Source organism: Cuculus canorus, chromosome 23, assembly GCF_017976375.1.
Source record: "Cuculus canorus isolate bCucCan1 chromosome 23, bCucCan1.pri, whole genome shotgun sequence".
In the NCBI taxonomy this organism is placed as follows: domain Eukaryota; kingdom Metazoa; phylum Chordata; class Aves; order Cuculiformes; family Cuculidae; genus Cuculus; species Cuculus canorus.
The window spans coordinates 1,421,790-1,446,705 of NC_071423.1; the positions used below are offsets into that span (position 1 = coordinate 1,421,790).

The 24,916-nt window shown below is 45.6% G+C and overlaps 1 protein-coding gene across 7 annotated transcripts in view; it reads left to right on the plus strand.

Moving 5' to 3' along the window:
* Positions 1-24,916, plus strand: part of FLI1 (Fli-1 proto-oncogene, ETS transcription factor) — an 88,845-nt gene that overhangs the window by 38,330 nt on the left and 25,599 nt on the right. For all 7 annotated transcript variants that reach the window (XM_054086891.1, XM_054086894.1, XM_054086890.1 and 4 more), the window contains 3 exons: positions 11,618-11,829; positions 20,372-20,526; positions 23,819-24,022. In XM_054086891.1, coding sequence (XP_053942866.1) covers positions 11,618-11,829; positions 20,372-20,526; positions 23,819-24,022 — 571 coding nt within the window. The remainder of the gene's footprint in view (positions 1-11,617; positions 11,830-20,371; positions 20,527-23,818; positions 24,023-24,916) is intronic.

Sequence of the window (24,916 nt, forward strand, 5' to 3'; positions counted from 1 at the left end):
CCCTGTCTTGCCAACCCCACAAACGGGACCTTGTCCTGCTCCCTCACCCTGACACGAAACAAAACCAGAGGAGATTTAGTCAGAAGCCCCACTTTCCTGCCAGAGCTGCACAACTGCATCTCAGAAAGAGCTTTCTTGAAATTGCATCTGATAAAAGGCTTTTCAACACAGCTCAGGGGACTTGCCCTGGTAGAGATAAGACCAGCCATATCAGCTCCGCTAAGAACATGGAGATGTGCCGAGAGGCCTGCTTCTTATTTATGTTAGCATGATTTGAGCATAAGAAACTCTTCAGCCAAAGGAAAACAGTCTTCAGCCACCTCAGAAAATATCACAAAGTATTGCACGCGAAGGCAATCCTCTCTTCTATAGGAGAGCAAGCTTTTTTTGGGGGGGCTAGGTTTTAATCTTAGTTTAGCTACACTCTACCAAATGACTTTGAGCAATGTTTGGTTGCTTTGCATTGGTTCCCATGCTGTCAGATTGATGTAACAACCTCCTGCCTGTGTGTGTGACACCCCTGAGACACCGGCTTTGTCTATGAGACATTTTGCTGTGAAAGCAGGAGCCTGGCAGCTCCCTGCTTCGCAGTCACCAAGTCAGAGATGATGATTTCTATTTTAATAACACCCAACCCAACCCTTCCCAGTAATTGCTACGGGTGGGGATGTGCTGAGGGATAGCATGGATCATATAGAGCTCTGACATGAGATAACAGAAACCTGACTGAATCAGCCCCAAAATGACCCCTGGGTGTACATGTTATTAGCATCACCTCCAGGGGAGGAGAATGCTGGAATGCAGAGCTAAGGGACCTACCTAAAGCCGTAGCACTGAATCGGTCTCAGTGCTGGGATTTGACTGCTGGCAGCCTTGGCTCCCCGCCCCCTCCCTCCCAAACACACTGTGAGCCTGTGCTCCGCATCTTGCCTGCTTTCCCCGCAGCAAAATATTCAAAACTCCCTGCCATGAACTCAGTCACAGCCTCTGGACTTCTTCACCGGGGCTAAAGGGAGCCACGAAGAAGCCATTAGATCTTACAGGTGTGCAAAACTATGCCTGCGCGCAGACTCTTGAGGTAGCAAGAGTCCTCATTTATCTAAGCAAGGCTCAGAGCCCTTCTCAGTACCACGCTGATAAAACCAACGGACTTTCTGTTCATGGTTACTGATAAGAGATTTTTGTAAGATTTTGCTCACGCTTGGAGGAGAAATGCTTTGGTTTCTGTCTGGCAACTCTAGGGTAACACATGCCACTTCTATGACCTCCTTCTTCTAAGGACATTGGATCACACTACAAAATCTGAACTCTTCCGGGGACAGGGCTCATACGGATAGGGCAACTGGGACATGGGGACATGAACGCAGCTGTAAATAAAGCCATTTTTTAACTGTTACTCTCACATTTGCTACTGTTGAAGGAGCCAGGAGGCAGCGCTCACGGGCAGGTTCTGTAGCTGGACACCACAGATGGAGTTAAATGTATATGTTTCATCTGTATGTTTGTCTCCAGCAATGGCTTCGTTACAGAACCAGACATCAAAACCTGTTTTACTGTTTCAGTTTTCTGAAACCTGAGTGTTGGTAGGGTCACTCTTTCTCTGCAGTGTTTGGTATCACTGGGAAGAATAGCACCTTGTCAACTCCTTTTTTGCACTGGAATGTTAACTTTGGGTTCCAGCCCAGGTACCAGTACGGGATTTGGACCTATAACTTTTTGGCCAAGAGCTAAGAGTGATGGCTATCCCATAATCCTTCCAGGAGCTCTCAGTGCACCAAAATCAAAACATTGGTGTTTCTTTGTAAAGAAATGAAAAGCCCCTGGGAACTTCCAGTGGTGTAAACTGAGTTTTCCTGTTCAAATATCTCGATTGAGATTGACAAAGAAAATAACTCAGTGTGATCCTGCTGAGCTGTTTTCCTTGGAATGCCATGAGCAGGCTTGTTCAAAAAATCTCTGCTTTTCCTATAGGCGTATGCAGAAACAATCTCATCACTGGAGCCACAGGGGCTGGGCTTGGTGCACAAGAAAAACACAAATCCATGCCATCCCAGCAGGGTGGCAGCCGTCAGTTCCGCTGCCAAGTGGTCCAGGCTCGTTGGGAGCTGGATAAGGAGCCGGCAAGAGGCTGGGTGTTCTGTAGAAGGCATCAGTGCATGTCTTTCTTAAGTGCTCAGCTGGGCAGTGATGGCAATTGTGTTTGCATCCAGCATCATTAGGCAAAGGAAATGGAAAACCTGACCTGGGTATTGTTGCTTATTGCTCCTCTTTTGACTGGACTCTCTCATGAGGTTTAATCCTCATATTTTTGAGGGATTCAAGGGTCTGTGGCTCCCAGTTCCTGCTAAATGTGAATGTGATTTGTGTAACCATGCTCTTTGGAAGATCTCAACCTCAGGACTTGTTCATCCCAGGAAATCCCATTTTTCTGGTTACGAGGCAGAAAACAGTTTCCTAAGCACTCTATCAAGTGTGTGCATGTGCTTCTTGGGGAAGAAGTTGGTTCCTATGAGTCCTGAACCACCGCCCCCATTTCCTCTTATCTCAGTACTCTGTGTGATGCACGCTTGACAACGAGCCTAAGCAACCAGCTCTGGGCTGAAACACTGCATTTTTGCTCTGAATATCATAAGTACTGAGACCCTCAACACAGATTTAATCCAAAAGTAGCTCAGGAACCGAGGCCAAACCCAGATCACAAGTAGACTCAAGACCCAACACCTGAAATCTCAAGTCACATCTGGTTTAAGATTCAGCTGCAGGGCTGTGTTGGACTTGTATTTGCCCCCTCTGACAGAGTGCCCAGACCTTGCCGTGTGAGCTGTAGATGTCAGTGATAGATTATGCCTTTTATTTCCTTTTGGCTGAACCTTTCCATCTTTAAGCATTCCCTAGGTAAGAGGCGTTGAGCGTTGTTCAGGACTCCTATCCCATACTGTGCTCTCTCCTGGAGACTGGGCTTTGATTCTTTCATGCTGTTGTTTTTCCTTAGTCTGGAATAAGTCATCTCGGGCTGAAAGTGCATGTTTTGTTCTCTGCGGATGGAAACATAACAGCACCCGGTGAATGTTTCCTGATGGGCTTCCTGTGATTGTGAAGGGAATGGTGTCAGAGAAAAAAACAGGATACGATTGCGGTGTTTGTGAATGTAAGGGGACAATGGTATCAAAGTGAAATAAAAAATAATGAATGGGCATTGCTGTAGAGGTGAGTCAGAGCCGAGAGGAACCTGAAATGCTTGTGTCTCTCTAAATTGCCACCTCCCAGAGCTTGAATTCCTGGGAGAACACACTTTTTACAGTTTCCAGTGCTTTGACAGTAGGAACCCAAATTGGAAAGATAAGATTTTGTGGTTTGCACCTATTCCTTCATGATTTTAAGACTCAGTTCTATGTCCTTTTCCAAAGCAGCCTGGTGAAGGGACACATAGATGTGACCTAACCTCTCTTGTGACAAACCTCCCAGTGCTTTGGGGTTTCTCATTTTATTGTTTTCCTTTCTAGGGGGAATAATAACTCTATTGCTTTTTGCATGTGGAAAGCAAAACCAGCAGGATCGTTATATACTCTCAGTTTCTGGTATGGGTAAAAATACCACCAAATAGCTCCCCTTCCAGAGAAGCGGCGGCACAGTGGCAACAGGCAAATGCAGCTTAAAGGGAGATCACGCTTTCTGAGCGAAGTGCTCTGTCAGCCTGAAAACTCCTGATGAAAAATTAACCCCCGAAAAGCAGCCTCTGGAATAACATCAAGGAGAGGAGGAGTGGGGCAGTGGGTGCTTTAGGACAAAGCTGAGGTCACCATGGGGTTTCTGCGTGGCAGCTGACTGCAGGATAGTGTGAGTTCGTCAGGAAGCCAGATTCTGAAACCGTCTTGCAGTTTCCCTTCATGTGTTTTCTGCAGAAAAGACCATAAAAGAGCTACAATAATATTTACTGAAGTGTGCGCGTTCACGGTTATATTCCATGTGTCTCTGTTTACAAATGCATCTGCTCGATGCAAGTCAATTTTTTTACAAGGGCGAGGGAAAGAAATTAAAAGGAAGGTGAACTAAAGGCAGATGGGTTTGACTGCTTGGCTCTGGGAAGCTGTCACCCACACAGCGGGAAGGTGTTCTTAGGGAGCACAGGCAAATTTGGGGCAGAACGGCTGCAAGCAGAGATCAGCGGTGGTATAAGGACAGCAAACCAGCCCAGGAGAGTGCTGATACATGGCTAAGGCTGACTGATTTTCTGGAAATGTGACACGGCTTAGTAAATCTTTAGCAAGGTCACACAGTCTGCCTCCCGTCAGCACAGTTTGGCTGATTAGTTCATGGAGGTGAATCCTTCTGTAGGGAAATTAGCTGCCAAAAGAGTGAAACTTGTCTCAAACCATGCCAACGACAAAGCTTCCAGGCCTATCGTTTCCCTCTCAAGGTTCAGGACTCATCCTAAATCACTTCACATGTCTTGGTTGGGAGAACCGGGCAGGAATTCTCCCTAACCTCCTAGCAACAGAAGCCAGTGGCTGCAATTTGCCCCAAGACTGCTAATGGGCAGACAGCTTGCCTGGTACCGCCAGCAGATACCAGTACAGCAGGGTATGAAGCACCTGAGCTGCGTGAAAGAGCTGAGTGGAATCTGTGTCTCTAGGAGAAGGGATACAGGAAAGCCAGCTCGACCCTGGTGGGGATGGTGCATGCTCCAAAGCACAGCTGCTGCTCTCTCTGAAGGATGAGCTGCACACCTCCAGAACTTAGCTTCTTGCAGGATGGAGCTGCGATCGGCTCTCAGACATGTCCTGCCCTCCACTCTCAGATTTTACTGTATTATTTTAAGAGGTCAAGAAGCTACAGCAGTAATTTGGGCGGGTTCTTTATTTTTTCACTTCCCCTCCTGGTCCTGTGCTGACACCGCACCAAAGCATCTCCTGGAGGTTTCCCGTGTGGCCGGGGCTGGTGCTCTCAGCCTCCTTATCATCAGTCTTAATGCAGCAACCCGCTAGAGAGGAGTGCTGTGTCCTGGTTATTCCCACTTGGTGCTTATGCTGCTGGGAACAAACCAAACTAGGCTCTGAACCGATTTGTGTGAAGTCTAGACTGAGAAAAAAAATGGTTGGTCCAGATCCTATAAACGTGTGCATGAAGTCAAGTGCTCTTCTAAAAAGTGAAGTACAGAAGCAGATTTTAATTTTTGTTTCCTTTTTGAGTCAGGTTTTGGGGATCTTGATATTAAGACAATAAAGCATTCATTTAGCATTCTTCTTTTATCCATTTGGCATGAAATTTCATGGAAATAGTGAATGTAAAAATAAGGAAAAAACTATATTTCTTTATGAGATATTCTGCAAATCCATTTTTGCCCCATTTTTCATCTGGCTAAATTCAATGTGATTTTGCTTTGCCTATCTTATCCCTGCTTTGTTTCCTCCTGGAGTGTGTTACTAAGTTGTTGTTTCCCATTTATTTGAATTGTGAAGAAATGATGCTCTGTTCTGAGTATGCCAAGTTGTGCTTCACTGTAGTCTTCTGCGTGCAAAGTGAAAGAACGGCGCTCTGAGCTGCAGAGGAGATCTCGCATCGCCGTTTGTCCCAGCAGTTGTCCTGCTTTATAGTTTTGAGCAAGTCACCAGTGCAGAGCAAGAGAGAACTTATTGCACTCTGGGATATCATCAAAATGAGGGAGTGGAGTCACCATCCGTGGAGGTATTTAAAAGACACATAGACGAGGTGCTCAGGGACATGGTTTAGTGGCAGACAGGAATGGTTGGACTCAATGATCCAAGAGATCTTTTCCCACCTGGTGATTCTATGATTCTATGAAAATAATTAGATGACAGCCCTCCCTTACACAAAAAGAAAGATAGAGTGAGCAAACCTGAAGGCAAGTGTGCTGAAAGAGCTGCAGAAATTGTTTGGTCTTTTTGGTTTGTTTCTGTGCATTGTAAAGACTGGATATATGAGAGTGTGTGATTGCAGTCCAGGCCTTGCTTTGGGTTACCCGAAAGGTTTCTGTTGGTTTTCTGGTAGCAGCGCAGGACGAAGCTCTGTGTTCCACAGAGTGGATGGAGCGTGCACAGACCGGGGCGAGAGAGGTCTGAAGGGAGAAAAAGGGCATAGACAGGGCAATACCCTGCTAAAGGTTACGGGCAGGGACAAGAACAATACTGAGCTTCCTGTTCCTAATCCATTCAAATTCCTAATCCAGTGCCCAATCCATTCAAATTTGCTGCCCAAGATCAACGCTGACTTTGCTCCTCTTTAATTTTTACATTTGACTCATTTTCTTGTAAATCTGATATTATCTCTTCGCTGTTTGTGTGAGATGTTGGCAGCAGAAGTGCTGACTTGTGAAACTGCAGTGTCAGAGTCATTTCTATTCAAGGAACAGACCCTCTGTGCTAACCTCAAGCTGTGTGTAACACTGGTACCCAGTATGGCGCTTTGCATGGTGCATCTGCACTCTTCAGATGGAGAACTGTGTTAGTAGCATTCTCTTTACAAAAATATTTGAAGAGCAATTATCCCACAGGACTAAGAGTTGCAAGGATATATTATTGCAGAAAAAAAACCCAAACCCCAAAGAGAAAAGACACCCCCAGAGGTGGAAGTGATCTTTCCATGCATGCCATGCTGGTTGGAGTACTCAGCGTTTTCTTCTCTCATCAGTCAGACTTTGTGGAGGAGGGTGAACCTTTGATCTTTAGCAATGCCTTTTAAATGTGGTTATGGCCAGAAAAGTGAATGTAAAGAGCTCAGAGCCAATATTCAGGTGAAAACCTGCACCTGGAAAGAGCCATTGTTGTAGGTACCTGCTTCTACTGGGGATGAGAGCATTGACGGCTGTCACCACACCAGCTTTTGTTTTCCTGACTTTTCTCGGAGTGAAACTAGGTAGCTGGGAGGTCTAGTGAGCTTTCCTTGCCAGTGAACTCCGGAGAAGGTGAAAAACCTGAACATTTAGGCAAACCTCTAGTGGTTGACCAAGGGTGTTAGGCTCCCTGGGGGCTACCTCTGTCATCAGTGCACCAAAGACTGTGTCAGGGACTGTGAAGGGAAGAACATTGAGGTAAATGGCAATGATTCACATCGTACATCTACGTTGCACCATTGCCCCAGACTTTTACTTAGGGCTTGTTTCTGATATCCATTCTGTTCATATTTTGGCTCCAATGTCCTGTTTGATTCATTAACTAAGTGAAAACACTCTCTAAAGCTTGCATGCCGTCTCAACTTGCAGTTTGTAATCAGAATAACTTGTTTGAAGTCCTAGTGGACTGTCAGCCTGCACCAGCGTGCTACCTGTGTGACCAGAAGAACAGACTGGCTTTCCTGCAGCACACAGGGACAAAACTGAACTGGACCCCACCTCACTGTAGCATTGGACCTGGGTCCAGATGTCTCATCTAAAAAAAGGAAAACCTGCAAATTCAGCTTCTTACAACTGTAAATTGTTATTAATAGTAACCTTATCACATATTCCTGTCTAAGGGATCCAGAAGTGACTGCCAGCTCTGTGCAAAGCTGTTTCAGCAGGCATAGCAAGAGGAGCCTCTCATTTGTGGTAGTTCAGCGGTGGCTGATCCGCAAAGGCTGGGGCTGTGCTTCCCAGGGAATTGAACTGCTGCTGCTGCACTGCGAGCTGCCGTAGATGGGCCTTGCCACATTTATGCCAGGAATGTGATTAAAAACTGGAAAAAATGAAGCTAGCCTATTCCCAGAGGCAATATAATGTAACATATATGCCAGAATAATACAAACAAGACCCCTGTCTCAAACTCAGTCTGGCCAGCTCAAGGACACAGCCTGGGAGGCAACAGCATGGGGGAACCCTGGCGAGCTGTGGCCTGTCTGGTTCAGTTATATTAGCACCTCTAACGCCTCCATGTGTTTTCCCAGTTGTCTGTCACCAAACGCTAAGTAACTCTCAGTTGCAGGGGGTGGAAATTTGCACTCTGGTATTCAATATAACTGTTGATCTCTTCCTCAGCCAGAACTGAAGCCAAACACTTTCTGAACAGTCCTTCAAAACTGAATGTAGTCAAGCAGAGCTTCTGAGGGTGAATACAAGGAAGGAATGTTGTCAAGCAGAGCTTCTGAGAGTGAGGACAAGGAAGGAAGGTTGTAGTCAAGCAGAGCTTCTGAGAGTGAGGACAAGGAAGGAAGGTTGTAGTCAAGTAGAGCTTCTGAGAGTGAGTACAAGGAAGGAAGGTTGTAGTCAAGCAGAGCTTCTGAGAGTGAGGACAAGGAAGGAAGGTTGTAGTCAAGCAGAGCTTCTGAGAGTGAGGACAAGGAAGGAAGGTTGTAGTCAAGCAGAGCTTCTGAGAGTGAGTACAAGGAAGGAAGGTTGTAGTCAAGCAGAGCTTCTGAGAGTGAGGACAGGGAAGGAAGGCTGTAGTCAAGCAGAGCTTCTGAGAGTGAGGACAAGGATGGAACATGATCCCCATCTGGATCTGTAGCCTGAAACTCTGACAGGGCCAGCCAAACTCTATCCTCTTCCAAGAGGGTTAGACTGAGTTCCAAGTAGTCCTCACTGCTAGGACATCATCTGAGTGGTTCCCAACTCTGATCCCACCAGCTCATGCCTACTTGTTGCTTGCCACCCTTTCGTTTTCCTCTGAAGCTGTAAGCACCACGAGAAGCCGATTGCAGCAGGGGCTGGTGGTGTGCCACCCAACTTCCCTCGCATGCAGCCAGCAATGCTTGTTTGCTATTTGCATGCACGACCCGGATGGTACGCAGGTGTTACAAGCCGCTATCTCTGCCTGATCTACTCTGTGCGTCTTCGGTTCCCCCGGAGCCTTGAGTCTGTAGCTTTGTGGCTGTAACTAACTCAGGGTTTGAGCTAAACAATTCCTGGTTCAGTAGCAGCTCGGGCCCGCCGTGATGGCAGCCATCGCATTTGAATTTCTTTTCCTGTGTGCAACAGAGTTTTAAAGACGGTCGAGTTTGCAGTCTGGATGCATTCAAGCAGCAAATTGCAGAGCTGCTTGGAGCAACGCTGCCTGCCTGGGAGATTGCCTTTATGCCCACTAACGCCAGGGCTGCCAGAGACAGGGGCCAGCAGCCACTTTGTCTTTCAAGGGAGATACTTATCAGAGGCGCAGACATTCTGGGTATCAGAGAAAAGCGTGTGCTTGCCTGTGTATGTAAAGTTAGTTGTACTTGGACACAGCCCTGACCATAGATCCTATCCAACAGGGTGAGGTTTCTTTGCATGAGGGGTGGGGGATAGCCAGAAAGATCCCTGCTTTCCCATTTTTTGTCTATCACAATCTTTCTTCATAAGAAAAGCAGCTTTAGGCAGAAAAAACATTTTCCCAGATATTATTTCCCTGAAAAAAAACCCCAATTTTGTGTACATTTTCACACTGGAAATCTCCAGAATCAAATATTTTAAATTGTATTTCATTAATCTGCAGTGGGGCTCATGGTTTCCTTGCCTCTGGCCAGTAAAATACATGGCTGAGACTGGATCTAAAGAGCTGTAGATCAGTCCAGCAGCCCAGGTATTTGGAGTTTGCCCAACTCATGCCATAATGTAGGGACCCACACATCTTTAGGGCCTTGAGCAAGCAGCCTGTTGCAATGGGAGGTGTCCAGACCCATGGCAGGGGGTTGGAATTGGGTGGTCTTTATTGTCCCTTCCAACCCAAACTGTTCTATGACTCTGCTATGATTTTTTGTGCTGAGATGAAGCAGACGCTCACAGAAGACATGTCATTTAGGAACCCCTGACTGCAGTAAGTCGGAGAAGCAGCCAGTCACCGTATCCTTACCTCTGATGGAGAGGCATGCAGTCTTTTAAGCGAAAAGAATATCTCGTGTTCTTATACCTTTCTGCACAGGCAAAGTTTACAGCCGCAAGATAGTATCAATCCCTTTAAAGTGTTCCTGACACATATCTGTGATCATACAGGATTGCACCACAAGGAAACTCTTCTGGGAGGCTCCCTAGCTTACTCTGATTAAAGCAGAAAAAGGGAGAAAGTAGTTTTGAAAGGTTGTGCATCCACCAAGCAAGCAGTGTTAGGCAGCGTGGTGTCAAAGCTCTTGTTTTTGTCATTTGAGGGCTGTAGCCGTCTCTGCTGATCAGTGTGAGATATTGCTCACAATAGTTTTACAGCAATCACTATAACTTCAGCAGGGTTTATGCAGATGATTGAGTGTTCCTCGGAATTCAAGCTTAGTCAGGCTTGCTTACATTCTAGGCTATTCAGGCTTATTTCATTTCATTACGTGATCTGAGATAGAGAAGTGCTGATATTTGTAAAGGCAGAGCAGTGACCTGGCACTTTCTGAATGGGTTAACTTCAAGCTGAGATGGATTCTCGTGTTTACCCAGTAGACTCCTTTTATTGACATTTTTTGTGATGATATCACAAGCCTGGTAACATCTGAGTTGCACTGAGATTCTTGTGTAATCGGAGGATTCCAGCAGCTGCGCTTCACTAAGTTTTCAGGACTTCTGTTTCCCTCCCTGGTTTTGGAAAAAGTGTGCAGAACAAACCTCAGCAATGGCTGATGGAGGTGGGGAGAGAGTGAACAGCATTTATTCTTTGTAAAAGCTCACAGTTTTGAAGGTTTAGGTACACGGCAGCTTTCAAAGCAAAGACAGTGTCTGTATGTAGGTGGGTAACCCACCACTGTGTACACATCGATGTTACACATCTTCTGAGTGCTCAGTTCTCAGAGTAGGTGAATCTGTCGCTGTCTTTGTTTCAGAGATCTGTTCCATTAACTCATGTTAAAGCAGTGTGTGCTTTTTGTTTGGGAGGTTCCTGGTTTGGTTTCTGGCTTGCCAGCCATAATGGCAGCTGTGTCATACATGGTTGGCTTTGCTCCGTAAAGGACATGCAGACCCTGTCGATGCACTTTGAATAAGGCAGGGCTGGGCCAAAGCCGTTATGATCTTGGCATCCTTCATTTGCAAAACCCAAGCGCATCAACACAAGGAAATTGATAGTCAACTTTTTGTCAACTGTTGGAGTTTCAGCAGCTAAAAAAAAAAAGGATAACAATTTCCTGGTTTTGAGCATTTCTAGAAATGCAGAGTTTGGTAACTCACCAGTCCTACATTTCCCACAAAATAAACAAAAGTGTAAAATAATGCATTTTTTATCCCACCAACACCCATAACTCTGACCTGTACTGACTGCTTCTCCTTCACTGGTAACCTCAAAACATAAACACCACACAAAACCCTTTGAAAGACGATGCACAGACCTTCCAATGACACTCCAGAAATGTTATGTATGACATAGCTGGTTGGTTGGCTTTGGACCAGCAAGTGCAGGCAGGTGGGCAGGTCGCTATATGGAATCGCAGATGCGGCTGCTTACAGCAAGTAAGGAGAATGGCACAGCAGCCTTCCCAACTGTTTGCAGAAGTCGAGTTAACCTTAGCTCCTGCCCCACCCAGAGCAACCCAGCAGCCAGCAAAGCAACCCACCAGTTTTGCATACTGGTTAATGGACCCCAAAGAGTCTGATTCAACCTGCAATCCTGGCAGATGGCAATTTCAGACAGCGCTGGGCAGCTGCGGGGCCCTTGCAGGTGCTCACCAGCTCAAAGGGAGAATAAGACTGGGGTTACTGGTTTAGTCATGACTCTGAGCACTTGGTTCTTTTTCTCCTCAGGAGGCTCTGTCGGTGGTGAGCGACGACCAGTCCCTTTTTGACTCCACGTACGGCGCTGCCGCTCACCTCCCCAAGGCGGATATGACAGCCTCAGGGAACCCTGACTATGGCCAGCCACACAAGATCAACCCCTTACCTCCTCAGCAGGAGTGGATTAATCAGCCCGTCCGGGTCAATGTAAAAAGGGAATATGACCACATGAATGGATCAAGGTAAGAAAACACCTTTTCCACATCTACTGAAATTTAAATAAAAGAAAGCACGTATCATCCATTTGTGTTCTTGTCCTGCATATCAACAAACTCAGCTCTTTTTGTAGGGCTGTATCCCACTCCCCCCGAAGTTCCTTTGTCACTCGTTTGTCCATGGCTTGAGGATGAGGTTCTTGCCGTTCTGCAGTGTGTAGGTCTATTGGTCTCCATGAACGTTGTACAAGTAGGGCATGAGACTGCCAGGATGGATTTCATGCTCAAAGACTGCTGCAAATTCCACATTTCATCACTTAGTCCAGCATCCCACAAGAGGGCCATAGTTCAAGGGTCTCCTGAAGATGGAGTAGGTCATGCAGTAGCAGTCAACGTTTACACCAGTGCTCCAGAGTGAAGCTTGTGAATGCTGCCCTCATGGCCTTGATGAGCTTCTCTGGAGGCCTCATACAGTGTAACAAAACAAAAGTTATGTGCCCATGATTTCTGTGTGAATAGATGTGACCACTGGTGTAAACAGGGTTCAGAAGAAGATGTGAGCAGTGATGTTAACCACGAAAGGGACATTTGTTATCATACATTTTCAGAAGCTTTCAATCAGAGAGGTAGGAGGCCTGGCCCCCATTGTTTGTAGTCAGAGCTGGGGGAGCTGGATCACCTTCCTTTTCAATGAGAAATTCAAAGACTTGGAAATATTTTATTATTTTAACTCAGACTGTCTCTTATAAAAACATTTCTGCGAGTCAAAAGCCTAGGATAAAATCGCACCGTCTTGGACCAAACTGTAGGTGTAAGATTTTCAAATTATTTCTTTTTTAAATCCATACAATGAAGAAGAACCGTTCATTTTTTAGCATTAGGTTTTAGAGTTCACATTACTTTTAATTTTATTTTCATTTCAAAGTCACAATCATCTCTAACATTTGTACAACATTAATACAAAACAGTTAAACAATCAAGAGATTTTCTTCTTCAGGGCTAGTTTAGGGCTTCTGCCTCATCCTATTTTCCTGGTTTCTGAGAACCTAGCAAAGTTTGAACCTAGCAGGGTTTGAAACAGAAAGCAGCCTTGCACTTTCAGACTTGTAGAGTGATATGATGGTGTTAAAGTCTTCAAAGAGCAGAACGTTTTTTTCCTCATAAGTATACAGTAGATGCTGATTTTTCTATAAGATAAAGGTCTTCGTGTCAGTTGGTCTTTGATGGTGATCGTTTGTAGACTGAACTGGATCTTGCCTTGGTTTTATCTTTGTTGTATCATTTCTGGAGTTTTGCATTAGTGTTTCTGATCTCAGAATCCAGGTTGAAATGTAGGAAAACAAGTTATATCATCAAAAACACCATCCCTGGATGACATAGGCAAAGAGATGGATCATGAAAGTAGTAGGAGGTCAAGGGGTTTGATAGCCATGAGGACTACCTTCAGTTACTAAGGGTAGTCTTCTTAAGCCATCCTTAAAGTTTTCAAGAGGGCAATGCAGAGCAGGATTCTGACCAAGAGACTGAGGCATGAGTGTGGTGTTGAGCAGGTCTGAGCTCTCCATCCTGCAGAGAGATGAACCAGCCATGAAAACTGAGGTGGCGGAGTCAGCCTCACGTATAGCACAAGCAACGTTCTCCCAAAATCATGCGGGGAAGCCCTTTGCAGCGTGGCATCTGTTGCTCACACTCATAGAGAGAGAGTATTTCCTCCCATTATGCCACTTGTCTGTCCCACACTCAAAGATTTTGGAGGGCCGAAGGAACAAGCAGTCCTGTCACATCCGCTGAGCTACCACAGGCAGCGCATAATTGTGCTTTTCAGATCCTGTAAGCACATGTTCTGTACAGATTCTGTACTGTGCACTTAACCTGTCCAAAAGTCTGTGTGATGTTCTCCGTGTGTGTGTATCGCCTGTCCTGGGAATCAAACATACGTGGCTGTCCTTCCATTGTGAGCTTTGTGCTGGTATTTCCTCATCTGTCCACAAAAAAAAGGGGAAATAATACTGCTCTGACAAACCGATTCATTAACAACTGTGAGTGCTCTGATACCCACAGAGAAAGGCCTTCAAGAAGTGTGTTTATTCTGGGCAAAAAGGAAATCCTTCTTTACGGGCTTGCTTAAAACGACACGATTCTTGGGCAGAAACCATGTGCCCTCAATCTCTCTAGAAAAAGGGTAACAGCTTCCCAACCTGCTAGGAAAAAAAATAAAATCCTGGTTTGAACATTAGAACTAAGCACTGAAGTAGCTTCTAGCCTTGCCTTTTGAGAACCTTTTTGCACGAGAGCTCCAAAACGTATAAGAAATGAGAATGTTCAACTGACTTATCCATCCTCTCCTATTCATGGCTAAAAACTTACCCTTTCCCCCATGTTCATTGCAGTTCTTTGATAGGGGTTGGGCCGCTCCAGTTGCTTCTTCCTCTGCCCATCAGCTGCCTGGCAAACCCACACCTCATCTGAGTGGCAAACACCAGTCTCAATACAAATTAACTTGAACTGCAGACTGAATAACAAAACCTCTTCCCCCTCCCTCTCTCTCTGCCTCTCCTTCTCTCTCTTGTTTTTCAAGCACCCTCTCTTACCGAGTTCCAGCTGCCTCATTAGAGGGAGCAGCTTTTATTCTGTTTCACCTGTACTTGAAGCGCTCGTGTTTTCTGCTTGTCGAGAGAACGGTTTATGTACTCTAGGGAGTGATAAAGCTATAGGAAACTGAGAGCGGAGGGAGCTGGGTGACGGTAAGGGACAGTGTCCAGCGTTTCTTTGTCCTAACCACCAGAAGCAGGTTTGGCTGCCGCAAGCTATCCCGTGATGGGTTGGTTTGGTCCCCAGCAAGGTGGGACAAGGGGTCTTGGAAGAACCTCTCCAAGCCTATTTTGCAGAGAAATCCTTTCAAATGCTGAGCAATGTCCAAATCTTGACCGGCTTTCTACCCCACGTCAGTTTTTCCTCGTTTACACCAAAACTGGAAAGAATTTCCCAGGTCACAGCATACACACTGTGTACATCAGATGTTCAGGAAGTGTTCTGAGGGAGAAGATGAGACTTCTGTATTATTGCAAAATTCAGAAGTACAAATTAAGTGAAAGTTTTGGATACTATCAATCAGACCTGGATGCAGAATATGGCCTCAAAACTTCTTGTGGCCTCGCTCAGACGCGCCCCAGCGCTCCAGGTCTGTTTCGCAGTGGTTACTGTGCAAACCTGAGACCATTAAAATCCAACACAGAGAAATCACTCTCCTTGTGTTCCATTTTGACACTGGGAGAGGAGAATAGTCTTGTGTTTGTAGCACTGACCTGCTGCTCACAAGAACCAGAGGTCCGTGAATTTGCTGCAAGATGCTGTGTTACTGCTCGTCCCCGTGTCCATGTGGGGATCGGCAAGTTTAGTTCCGATGGGTTTGTGTCTTTTGTTTATTTAGTTTATAGCTCATTCAGTGAAAGATCTGCCCTCTGCCATGTCCTTGTATGGTTCCTAGCACACCAGGCCTGGATCGCCATCAGGGCTTTTAGATGCTTGTGTGGTAAATGTACAATATTTTATATATAACAAACCCCAGAAAAATTCTTCACATTCTAAATTCTGTTGAAGAAAGGAGGAAGATTATTTAGAAAAAAGCTGCATAAAGTTTAACCCAATTTACAGATCACTTTAATAATAGATTTTTCCTTATATTTTATATAAATTTCAAATTGAAAGGGCGAACCAAACAACAAATGTTTTAAATTTTGCCTCTGTTTACCGAGCTACTGCAGATCTGCATTTGTAGCTGAACTAAGTGAGTTTTAAGACGACATTACAAGATCTATGTGATCTTCAAATGTGGAAGAATGTTCTCATGTGCTGGACGCACGCGTGGGTGCAGGCAAACTTCGCTGTGTAATTCCCACAGATATTATGAGTTTTGTCTGGCTCCATCAATGAATTCAGTGCTTTCAAAATGCTTTGGAGATGTTCTGACTCAGAATATTAATATAATGCAAAGGTTCAGGGATCTCATTTTTATGCCATAATACTTTTCTCAGAACAAAACAAAGGGACCATCTATGATGTCTGTAAGAATAAAACTCTCCTTTAAGCAGCGTGTGAGCCCTCTAGTGGGATTCGCTCTGTTCTCATCCCCAGCCAGAGCGGCAGACTGTGCGATCCCTGTTCCATTTTATACTGCTTTGATGTGCTAAACCCTCCTGAGCCTCAGTGTTTTCCTCACACAGTTTGTTTGTAACCTATAGGTCTTCTTCCACCCTTTCTTGCCACTATCTCTTCTTTCTGCACTCTTACCATCTTTCCCAGCATGAGCCTCCTACCCGAGGGAGGATGAGAGCAGTTAAATGCAAGTTTTGAGGAGCTGTGATTCTGCCCCAATAACTGTGTTCCCCTCCTGTAAGAGGGAACCATGAGCGGAATCACAGTCTGCCTGTGCTCGCTTCCTTCACTGAACGCTCACAAAGTAAATTAAAATCTTTCAAGCTTAAATATCAAAGCTGCGGGTGCCAAACAGGGACTTACACCAGAGAGTGGTGATTTTAAAAAGAAAAAGAAGATGGGCAGAGAAGGCAGAGAGGAGGAATGAAAGGATAGGAAGAAAGAGGTAGAAAAAAGGAGGAAATATCCCACTGACCACAGCTGAGTCAGTTTCAGGAATCACTGAAATCCCTTATTTTTGCTCTTTCGAATGAAAGCCAAAGGTGATTCCTAGACAGAGACCCTGGGACAGTCATTGCTTTGTTTCCAGGTATCTGGAACACAGGCTGGAGCAGCACAGAGGATTTATTAGTCAATGCCAGGCTGGCTGCTTGTCCATTTTGGCCAGCCTAACACAAACTTTCCCAAAACACCAAGCTCTTGGCATCCCCAGAGGCTGCTACTGGAGCTGCTGGAATGAAGAGTCTTTGGACAGACAGTGGGAACGAGTACTACTTCATATTCCTTGGACTCTGTCACCGCCACAGTGAATATACTTCAGAGATCTTGTGAAAGCAGCCTATATCCATTTACCTTAGCCGATCTACAGCGTCTTCTGCCCAGAACTTGAGCAAGCCCAGCATGTCTCACCACTTGAAAGTCTGAAGTCTCTGTGAAAAGTCAAGGATTAGCCTGGCATCTGAAATCCCCTGCACAAACCATTTCAAATAATAAGGAAATTTTAATATAAATCTCAGTCTTCTTGTGGGTAATGCAGGAACCAAGGAAGGAGCGATATTCCATGAATACGCTATTCATGGCTCACAGCTCCCTGTTCTCATTTGATATCGTAGTTGTTCCCCACACTGAATTCTTCTTTGTGTTGCCCTCAGCTACGTTCTGGGTTGCCGTTCAATGCTTCGTCCTAGGCTGAGGCAGTGCAGGACTGGGCATCCGGGACTGGTCATGATGATTCGATCTGGTAGAGCTGCCTCATTTCCCATTTGGATCTGTTAGGAAATTTGAGGTTACAGAGGACATGAAAGTAAGCATCTTCCTGCTCACTGCCAGTAAAGACTTCGGGGTGTTTTTCTCAGGGAAGGACAGTTTTGTCTCCTGCACAGTTAAGCTTTGGCACTGCTGTTCCTGGTTATGTCTGTCCTGACGTTATCAGATCAGTTATCTCCCAATTCAACCACCCCAAAAACTTTCAGAGGGAAGAGAGGCATCTACTCAGCCACACAGACACAACCCTGCCAGGTACATGGAGCACATTTAACATGTCCTGCAGGATTAATAGTGGCTTCTCTTCCAGCAGTGGTAAATCAGTGGCTGGTAAGGACACCGCAGTCCCTTAAAAGTCGTTTTAGCTCTGTCTCTGACTCTCAGTTGTGTGGGTTTGGCTGCTGAGACAGACAGAGCAAGGCGGAGGGAGGCAGGGTCCCAACTGCCAAGCCAAGAGTCTGCGAAATGAAAAATCATCACAAAACCGCTGAGGAGATGTCTTACAGGGTCGGTGTTATTTTTGTTACTTTGCTGTATCGGTCATGTGAATGCGCACAACGCTGAGCAGAGCGAGCAGAGGCTGCCAGGGCCTTGTGGTCTTTCCATGTGAGTCATTTCACGCCAGTAGAAAGCAGGCACACTCCGAGGCAGATAAGCTGTTTTGAAGATGGACTTATCCGAGAATCTGGAGGAGGGCTACAAAGATGATCCAAGGGCTGGAGCACCTCTGCTATGAGAACAGGCTGAGAGAGTTCAGGTTGTTCAGCCTGGAGAAGAGAAGGCTCTGGAGAGAACTTAGAGCATCTTCCAGTATCAAAAGTGGCTCCAGGTTGCTAGGGATGGTAGGATGAGGGGAAATGGGTTTAAATTGGAAGGGTAAAGATTTATATGAGATATTAGGATGAAGGTGGGAAGGCCCTGGCCCAGGTTGCCCAGAGTAGTGGTCGCTGCCCCATCCCTGGAGAGGTTCCAGGCCAGGTTGGATGGGGCTTGGAGCCCCTGATCCAGCGGGAGGTGTCCCTGCCCATGGCAGGGGGTGGGACTGGATGGGCTTTGAGGTCCTTTCCAACCCAAAACATTCTATGATTTTATGATTCTGTGATTCTGTTCCTGTGGGCATCCTGGAATGCTGTGTGTTGCGGTCTGCCCCAGCAGTTGGGCCATCCACACCACCCAAACTCAGCACCCAGTCTCAGCAGGGCAGGGGAGGAGACAAGGAACCTCCAGGGATGTCAGCACTGAGCTGGACAGATTGACACCTTGGAGCGAAAAGGCTATCACCTCTTCACCAAGACTTCTCAGGACAGTGTGTACCTCAGGAAAGAACAAGATCCTTTGCGCTGCTTCAGGGCTTTTTCCCTGCCAGCGCAGGCGACGTCTAACACCTGACACAGAGAGTTTCAACAGAGAGTTAGAAGTGATCACATTCCCTGTGAAAACCCCGGTGTCCCTGCAGTTGCTCAGACTCGACTCCGACGGTCACGGGGACGTTAAACCTTCAGCAGTTTCCCTCTCTGAAGGCGGATTTTGGTTCCCTGCCTGGAAAAACAGTAGGCGAAATAGTAAAACCTTAAATTCGAACATGTGTAAGTTATACATCTTATTTCCATTTTCAAGCAACATTCCCTCAGTAAGACATGAGGAAAAAATTACCATCTGCCTTAGAATATCTCGGTGGAGCATTTATCTCCCAGCCATGATAACCGAATTTCAGTAATTTCTCCCCCCTACACCCCTACACCTCCAGATTAAGAAACAAATTTATTTAGAGTCCAGACTTGGAAGCCTTGCCAGCTGAACTCAGAGGGTGGGATTTGGTGCACTGTCATAGTTCTTACCCTTCCGTGAGTGGTTTCCTCCCAAGCCACTTTGCTTCTGGCAGAGAAGGAGGACAGCTGTGTGATGAAAGCAGTGGACTGAACTGCCCTGGATATGGGCAGCTCTGTGCTTGCTTTGTGTTGATGTCGCACACTAATGTGCTGTTGAACAGGCGGCTGCAATGATGCTGCCCTTCCCTGGGACGTTCTTCAGAGCTGGGACAGGCTGTGTGCATGTGGCAGGCTGTGGACTGATATTTTAAGTGACCTAAAAGCACGAGTTAGTCCAGCAGCTGGAGGAAAACAAAATCTGTTCTCCCTATCTGTGGTTTGGAGGCTCATAATTCTCCCAGCGCAGGACAGAGAAAGCCTATTTCTTGCCAAGCGCCTGCTTGTAGGCCAGGTCTTAGCACAGTGCCACCTGAGTTGCTAAATGTTCCCTCCTCATCACTCCACCACCTCAGAAGGAAAACTGAGGCCAAAGCTTTTTTTGCACACAGTTTCTGTGGTCTGAAGTTCTTGCCTCACACCTCAAGCACCTAAGATTTCTAGGTTTCCTATCCAAGTGGCAGACAAGCCTGGGGCTGTTTGAGTGTTCAGAACAGACAAGACAAGCTACACTTAGCCCTGAATAAAGAAAACTAGGTACCATGCTGATATTGCAGCATTCTCCTGTGACTATCCTGTCGTTTTGGCATGGGCATTTTGTTCTTTGTTAATAAGATGGAGAAGGGGTATCTGTATTTCTGATTTACTTGGCAGAAACACCTTAGGTTGCGAGGTGAGAGGTGCAGCCTTTCTGCTGACTGATAGACTCAGCTGTAACAGAGAGATGATGCGCAGGGCTGGTTTTAACACAGTGCAAGAGTGAAACAGTGCCACAAGGGCTCCTCGGAGCACCGAGGTGTAGCGGCAGTATTCCTAAAGTGCAGCTGAGCAACAGGGAGTGTGGGGGGCAGGGGGTGTAACTGGTAGGCAGACCAATGTGATAGGCACTTGCTTTTCATCTGGTTTATAAGTTCTGGAGGCACTGAGTGTGACCTCACAGCTACTGTTGCCTTTATCTGAAAGTTGCGCTTCTTTGCACCGCCAACTCTCTTTCCTCTGACTGGTTTCATTATCAGAGATCCCCTCTGTGAGGCTTGTGATTTACAGATCACCTTATGACATCCATGTGACAGGCCAGGAGCGGCCTCTCCCACATGTGAAGAAACTCCCCTTAACTTTTCACCTTCGCGATACACTCCATTTCTGTCACGCAAATCTCCTTCTGCTACTGCAGGGATGAAAGGTGCTTGATAATGACAAGTCATCTGTTTCCTTTCGCATTTCAGGGAGTCCCCTGTAGACTGCAGTGTGAACAAATGCAGCAAGCTCGTCGGAGCAGGGACAGAGTCCAACCCCATGAGTTACGGCACCTACATGGATGAGAAGAATGGGCCTCCTCCCAACATGACCACCAATGAGAGGAGAGTCATTGTCCCAGCAGGTACTACCATCACCGAACTCTTTGTGTCATATTTCCTCATACTGTCTTAAATATCCAGCTGAAGAGATAAGGCTTGCTTATCCACTCTCTGAGGAATTCTCTTTCTAACAAACCACGTAAAATTTACGGAAAATACCAGAGTTTCTGGCTAGTGGGAATTTCCCGTATCCTAGTGTATGTTCTGCCTTGAATAAGAAATGGATTAGCAGTGCTTCTTCTTCCCCCCCCCCGGGAATGAAGTGTTGTTTTGGTGCTGAACCAAATCCATCTCCTGTAATGTGTTAGAGGAGAATCTGCAGGTCTTCCTTGGACATGCATGGTGTGATCAAAGAGCGCAGCTCTAAAGCAAGAACAAGCATGAGGTGGACCCAAATTGTAACTCTCCTGATGCTCTGCAGGGCCCAGATGCACTTTCATGTCAAATTGATTCAAAATGAGCTATTTTATTTTCATATTTTTTTGTTAGAAGAAAAAAAAAAAAACAGAAAAAAAAATACTTTGCAAGAACTACATTATCCTTCCAAAAACTGTTACCCAGAAACATTCCCATCCAGTTGTCTGTTTGTATTTGGTCTCCACATCTGCTGTCTCAACTTGGCAAGATGCATTTGGAGATTCAAGGATGAGAACTGCTGTGGCAGGCAACCGGTGGAGTCTGAACCTGGAAGGAGAGGGAGTCTTTTCCCCATGAAGTTTATAAACACCGTAGATATGCACAGGCTAGCCAGGATTTTTTCATCACGGTAGATATGACAAGCCAAGTCCTGGCCCAATCCGTGTGCTGAAACTTTCCCTGATTTCAAGGGGTGAAGCTTTTCCCCCAGTGTTGTGAGAGTTTCACTGAGGGTTGTAGCTGATTCAAGCAGTTGCACTGTTGGCAGAAAGAAATGTACTCGTGGAATTTAGCTCTGTTTTCTGATCGTGGCTTGACCATGAACAGATGACAATTCCCGAGCATTTGTTTGCCATTTGGGATGAAAAGGAAAAGCTTGAACTGAATGTAGTGAAGGGAAGCCAATAAAAGATTGACAGCAAATCTCCAAGTATAGTTTAAGCCCTCGTTAGGTTCTGCTTCGAGAGCCTGGCTGACCTAATCAGGGCCAGGATCAGATGTTTTTTCAACCTCTGCATTGCCTGGAAACGTGGCAGCTGACACCAACTTCTCATTGTAATGGGTGCTAAGGACAGTCAAGAGGGAAAATCTATCTTGCTTTTCACCGTGTTATTTGTACCTATTTAAAAAGACTAAGGGTGGGCTAAGGTTTAGCATCAGAAGAAGGGAAATGCCTTTTGCTGCCCTCAGTGGAAGAGAAAGATTCATCTTCTTTTTGAAGGAAAGTGAAGAAAAGGGGCTTTTTTTCACCCATATGAGCATCCACAAATCAAAACCTTGAGATACTTGTGAAATAGCAGTGATTTAACAGACTTTGGAAGACAATAACGAACATCATCCCAGATCCCCGGCTGCAGGATATGAGGCTCAATTCATCCAAGAAAGGCATTTGGAAATTTTAATATAATCCAGAGTAAAGATTTATAGCGCATTAGGGTGAAGATAGGCTAGAATAATGTCACATTAGGCTTGCAATAGCAATAATAACAAGAACTCTGTGCCGTGTCTCAAGAAGGCAGTTTTTCAGAGACCATTCAATGTCTTTTGCAGTAATAAACAGCCCAAACAAATATCTGAAATTCAGAAGTGTTTGTTTAAAGCAAGACCACAAATTCTCTAAGCCGTTTCCATTCGAAGCTCAAGACAAATAACTCTTTCAATAAACAAAAAAAGAGACTCCTCTCTTGAATACTTGCATTGTAAAATTTGCAGCCTTTTGCCAGTACTTAGAAAGCAGAATTTAAATTAACTATTGCCAAAACATAAAGGAAATCCATCTTTCTTTCCCGAAGCAGAATTGCAAAGGTATGAGGTTGTAATTTCCATGTTTAGAATTGTTAATCAAGCCAGGTTTACTAGAAATCCAGTCAGGGAATGCCATGGTTATAATTTCCATATTCCTCGGTTTTACTTCTCCATTTCATGCTGATATCCTAGAACTCAGGTGCCCAGGGATAGACCAGGTACTGCCACTACCTGGGCTTTAGTATCAAGGGACCCCTGAAGCCCCAGTGCACACATTTCACAGTTCTGGGCCAAGGCGTTACTTTATACACTACAAAATGTGTGGCAGAGGCATTTCTTGTCCCTCCCCAGAGCACAACCTACCAGCTGTGTGATGGCTATAGGTGTCTGACCCTTTTTCTCAGCTGCCTTAGGAGCCAACGTGTTTGGCATCTGTCTTAGAGGGATGTACCAGCTGTGATGGACAGGTCACACATCTCCGAAGGTTAACCTTGACTCTGCATCCTCTCCAGCTGCAATGGAACATGAATTTAGAGCTTAAATTTTGAAATGGGGTGAAGCAGCACGGGAAACATCTGAAAATGCAGATATGCTCTGAAAATGACTTCGTACAAATGGTATCATGGCGCAAATTCTCGCTGGGACTTTCTGATCTAACGTTCCTTTCGAAACTCAAAGGACGATTTCTTTTTTTAACTACTGCTGCAGCAAACCATCACCATGGGGTCTGAGAATCCAGCCGGGTTCAGTCTCTCTCTTACGTCATCACTAGCAATAAAGATTCCACAGCTGGAGCTTTGCTGACAGTCGATAATGATGCATGAGGCAGTATAAAATCCACATTGCCCTCCAATAGCCAGGCTGGTTTTACAGGGCAAGCTGAGGTAGAATTGTGTTCTTGTCAGCGGGTGAATGAGTATGACTCAGATACATGGCAAGCTATCCTGTTTAAGCAATAATATCTTTTTCAGAGTCCTTTTGCTGACCGTAAATACTGCCATCCCCAGACTTTAAAATGCCATCTGTTGGGGCTTTGTAATGCACTTGTGAAGGATGGTGTGACTTATAAAGCACTGATGTAATTATATAGCATTGCAGAACCGAAGCTGTGCCAACCATTCCCTTTCAAAGGGATGAGTTTGCCCCTGGGAGCTTCTTCCAGAGGGAGAAAAGTCACAGCCTGCTGTCACTAATATTGTTTCCAAGCGTAGGTATAAGATTAAGGCAGGTGGGAGACAATGAATAAAACTTGCCCTGCCAGTGGGATCAATTTATGCTTACAGGACTTGTTCATCTTGGCAAAATGCATTTGGATCAGTAAACCAGGTCCATTTGGTTGTGGAAATTATGGTTAATGTTATGACTGGTCTACACTGAGTGCTACAGGCTTGAGGCTTGCGTATAGCGTTACTATCCTTTATGCCTTTCTGACAGATCCCACCCTGTGGACCCAGGAACACGTGCGCCAGTGGCTGGAATGGGCTATAAAGGAGTATGGATTAATGGAGATTGACACCACCATCTTCCAGAATATGGACGGCAAGGAGCTTTGCAAAATGAACAAGGATGACTTCCTCCGAACCACCTCCCTCTACAACACAGAAGTGTTGTTGTCTCACCTCAGTTACCTCAGGGAAAGTAAGTACTGTCCACGCTCACCCCAGCTGTAGTGAGATGTGCTGATAGCATAAGCTGCCATGAGTAGTGAACACCTGAGGCTCTTCTTGCAGGAGAAATAGTAGCAAGAATGAGGGAAAAGGCAAGCAGAGAGGGCAAACCAAGAAGGGAGGAATAAAGACTGGCTTGGAAAGATAAAATTAACTTAGACCGAGTTACTGGTGCTATCAAGGAGGTGAAGAACTGAGCAGGACTCTTAAGAAGATTAGATAGACTTAAAGATAATAAAAACATCTGTGGCTACGTGATAAAAGAATATAAATTTGCTGTGGAGATTAGACCAAACATTAACTGGTGTGTCATGGGCAAATTATTCCATAACTTTGCAGTTAGAGGGCTTTTCACTTTCCATTATGGCTTCTGGTAAAGACTGCTTCAAAATAGGGCCCACAACTGGCTAAATTTGGAGATTCTATGAGTTCCTGGAGGCTCAGGTTTGTTGGAGAGAGGAAAGAATACAAGTGTGATCCCCCAAACATAAGTGTGCTGAAGCAGACATTGTTTGAATGACCTAGTACTTAAACAACAAATTTTGCTGAACCACTTTATTGCTCCTCCTTGTCCCCCAGTAGAGTATGCAATGTATCCAGCGCTCCTTTTTGCTGTCGTAGCCCCCAAAACAGCAGCTATGAGCAGTCTTCTGAGCTACTTTCAGAACAGCATCGTGCAGCAGCTTGAACGGGAAGAGTCGCCTTATGGCTAGCACACGTGCTTGAAGCAGGAAGTCTTCAATTGAGGCCTTTCTGAGGCTTCCTGTGCAACCACGAGCACGTCCATAGCTTCTGAATGTCTCCTTTTCATCTATAAACGGGAGGCTAAGGGATTTCCTTTCTTCACAAAGGTGTGCTAAGGGGC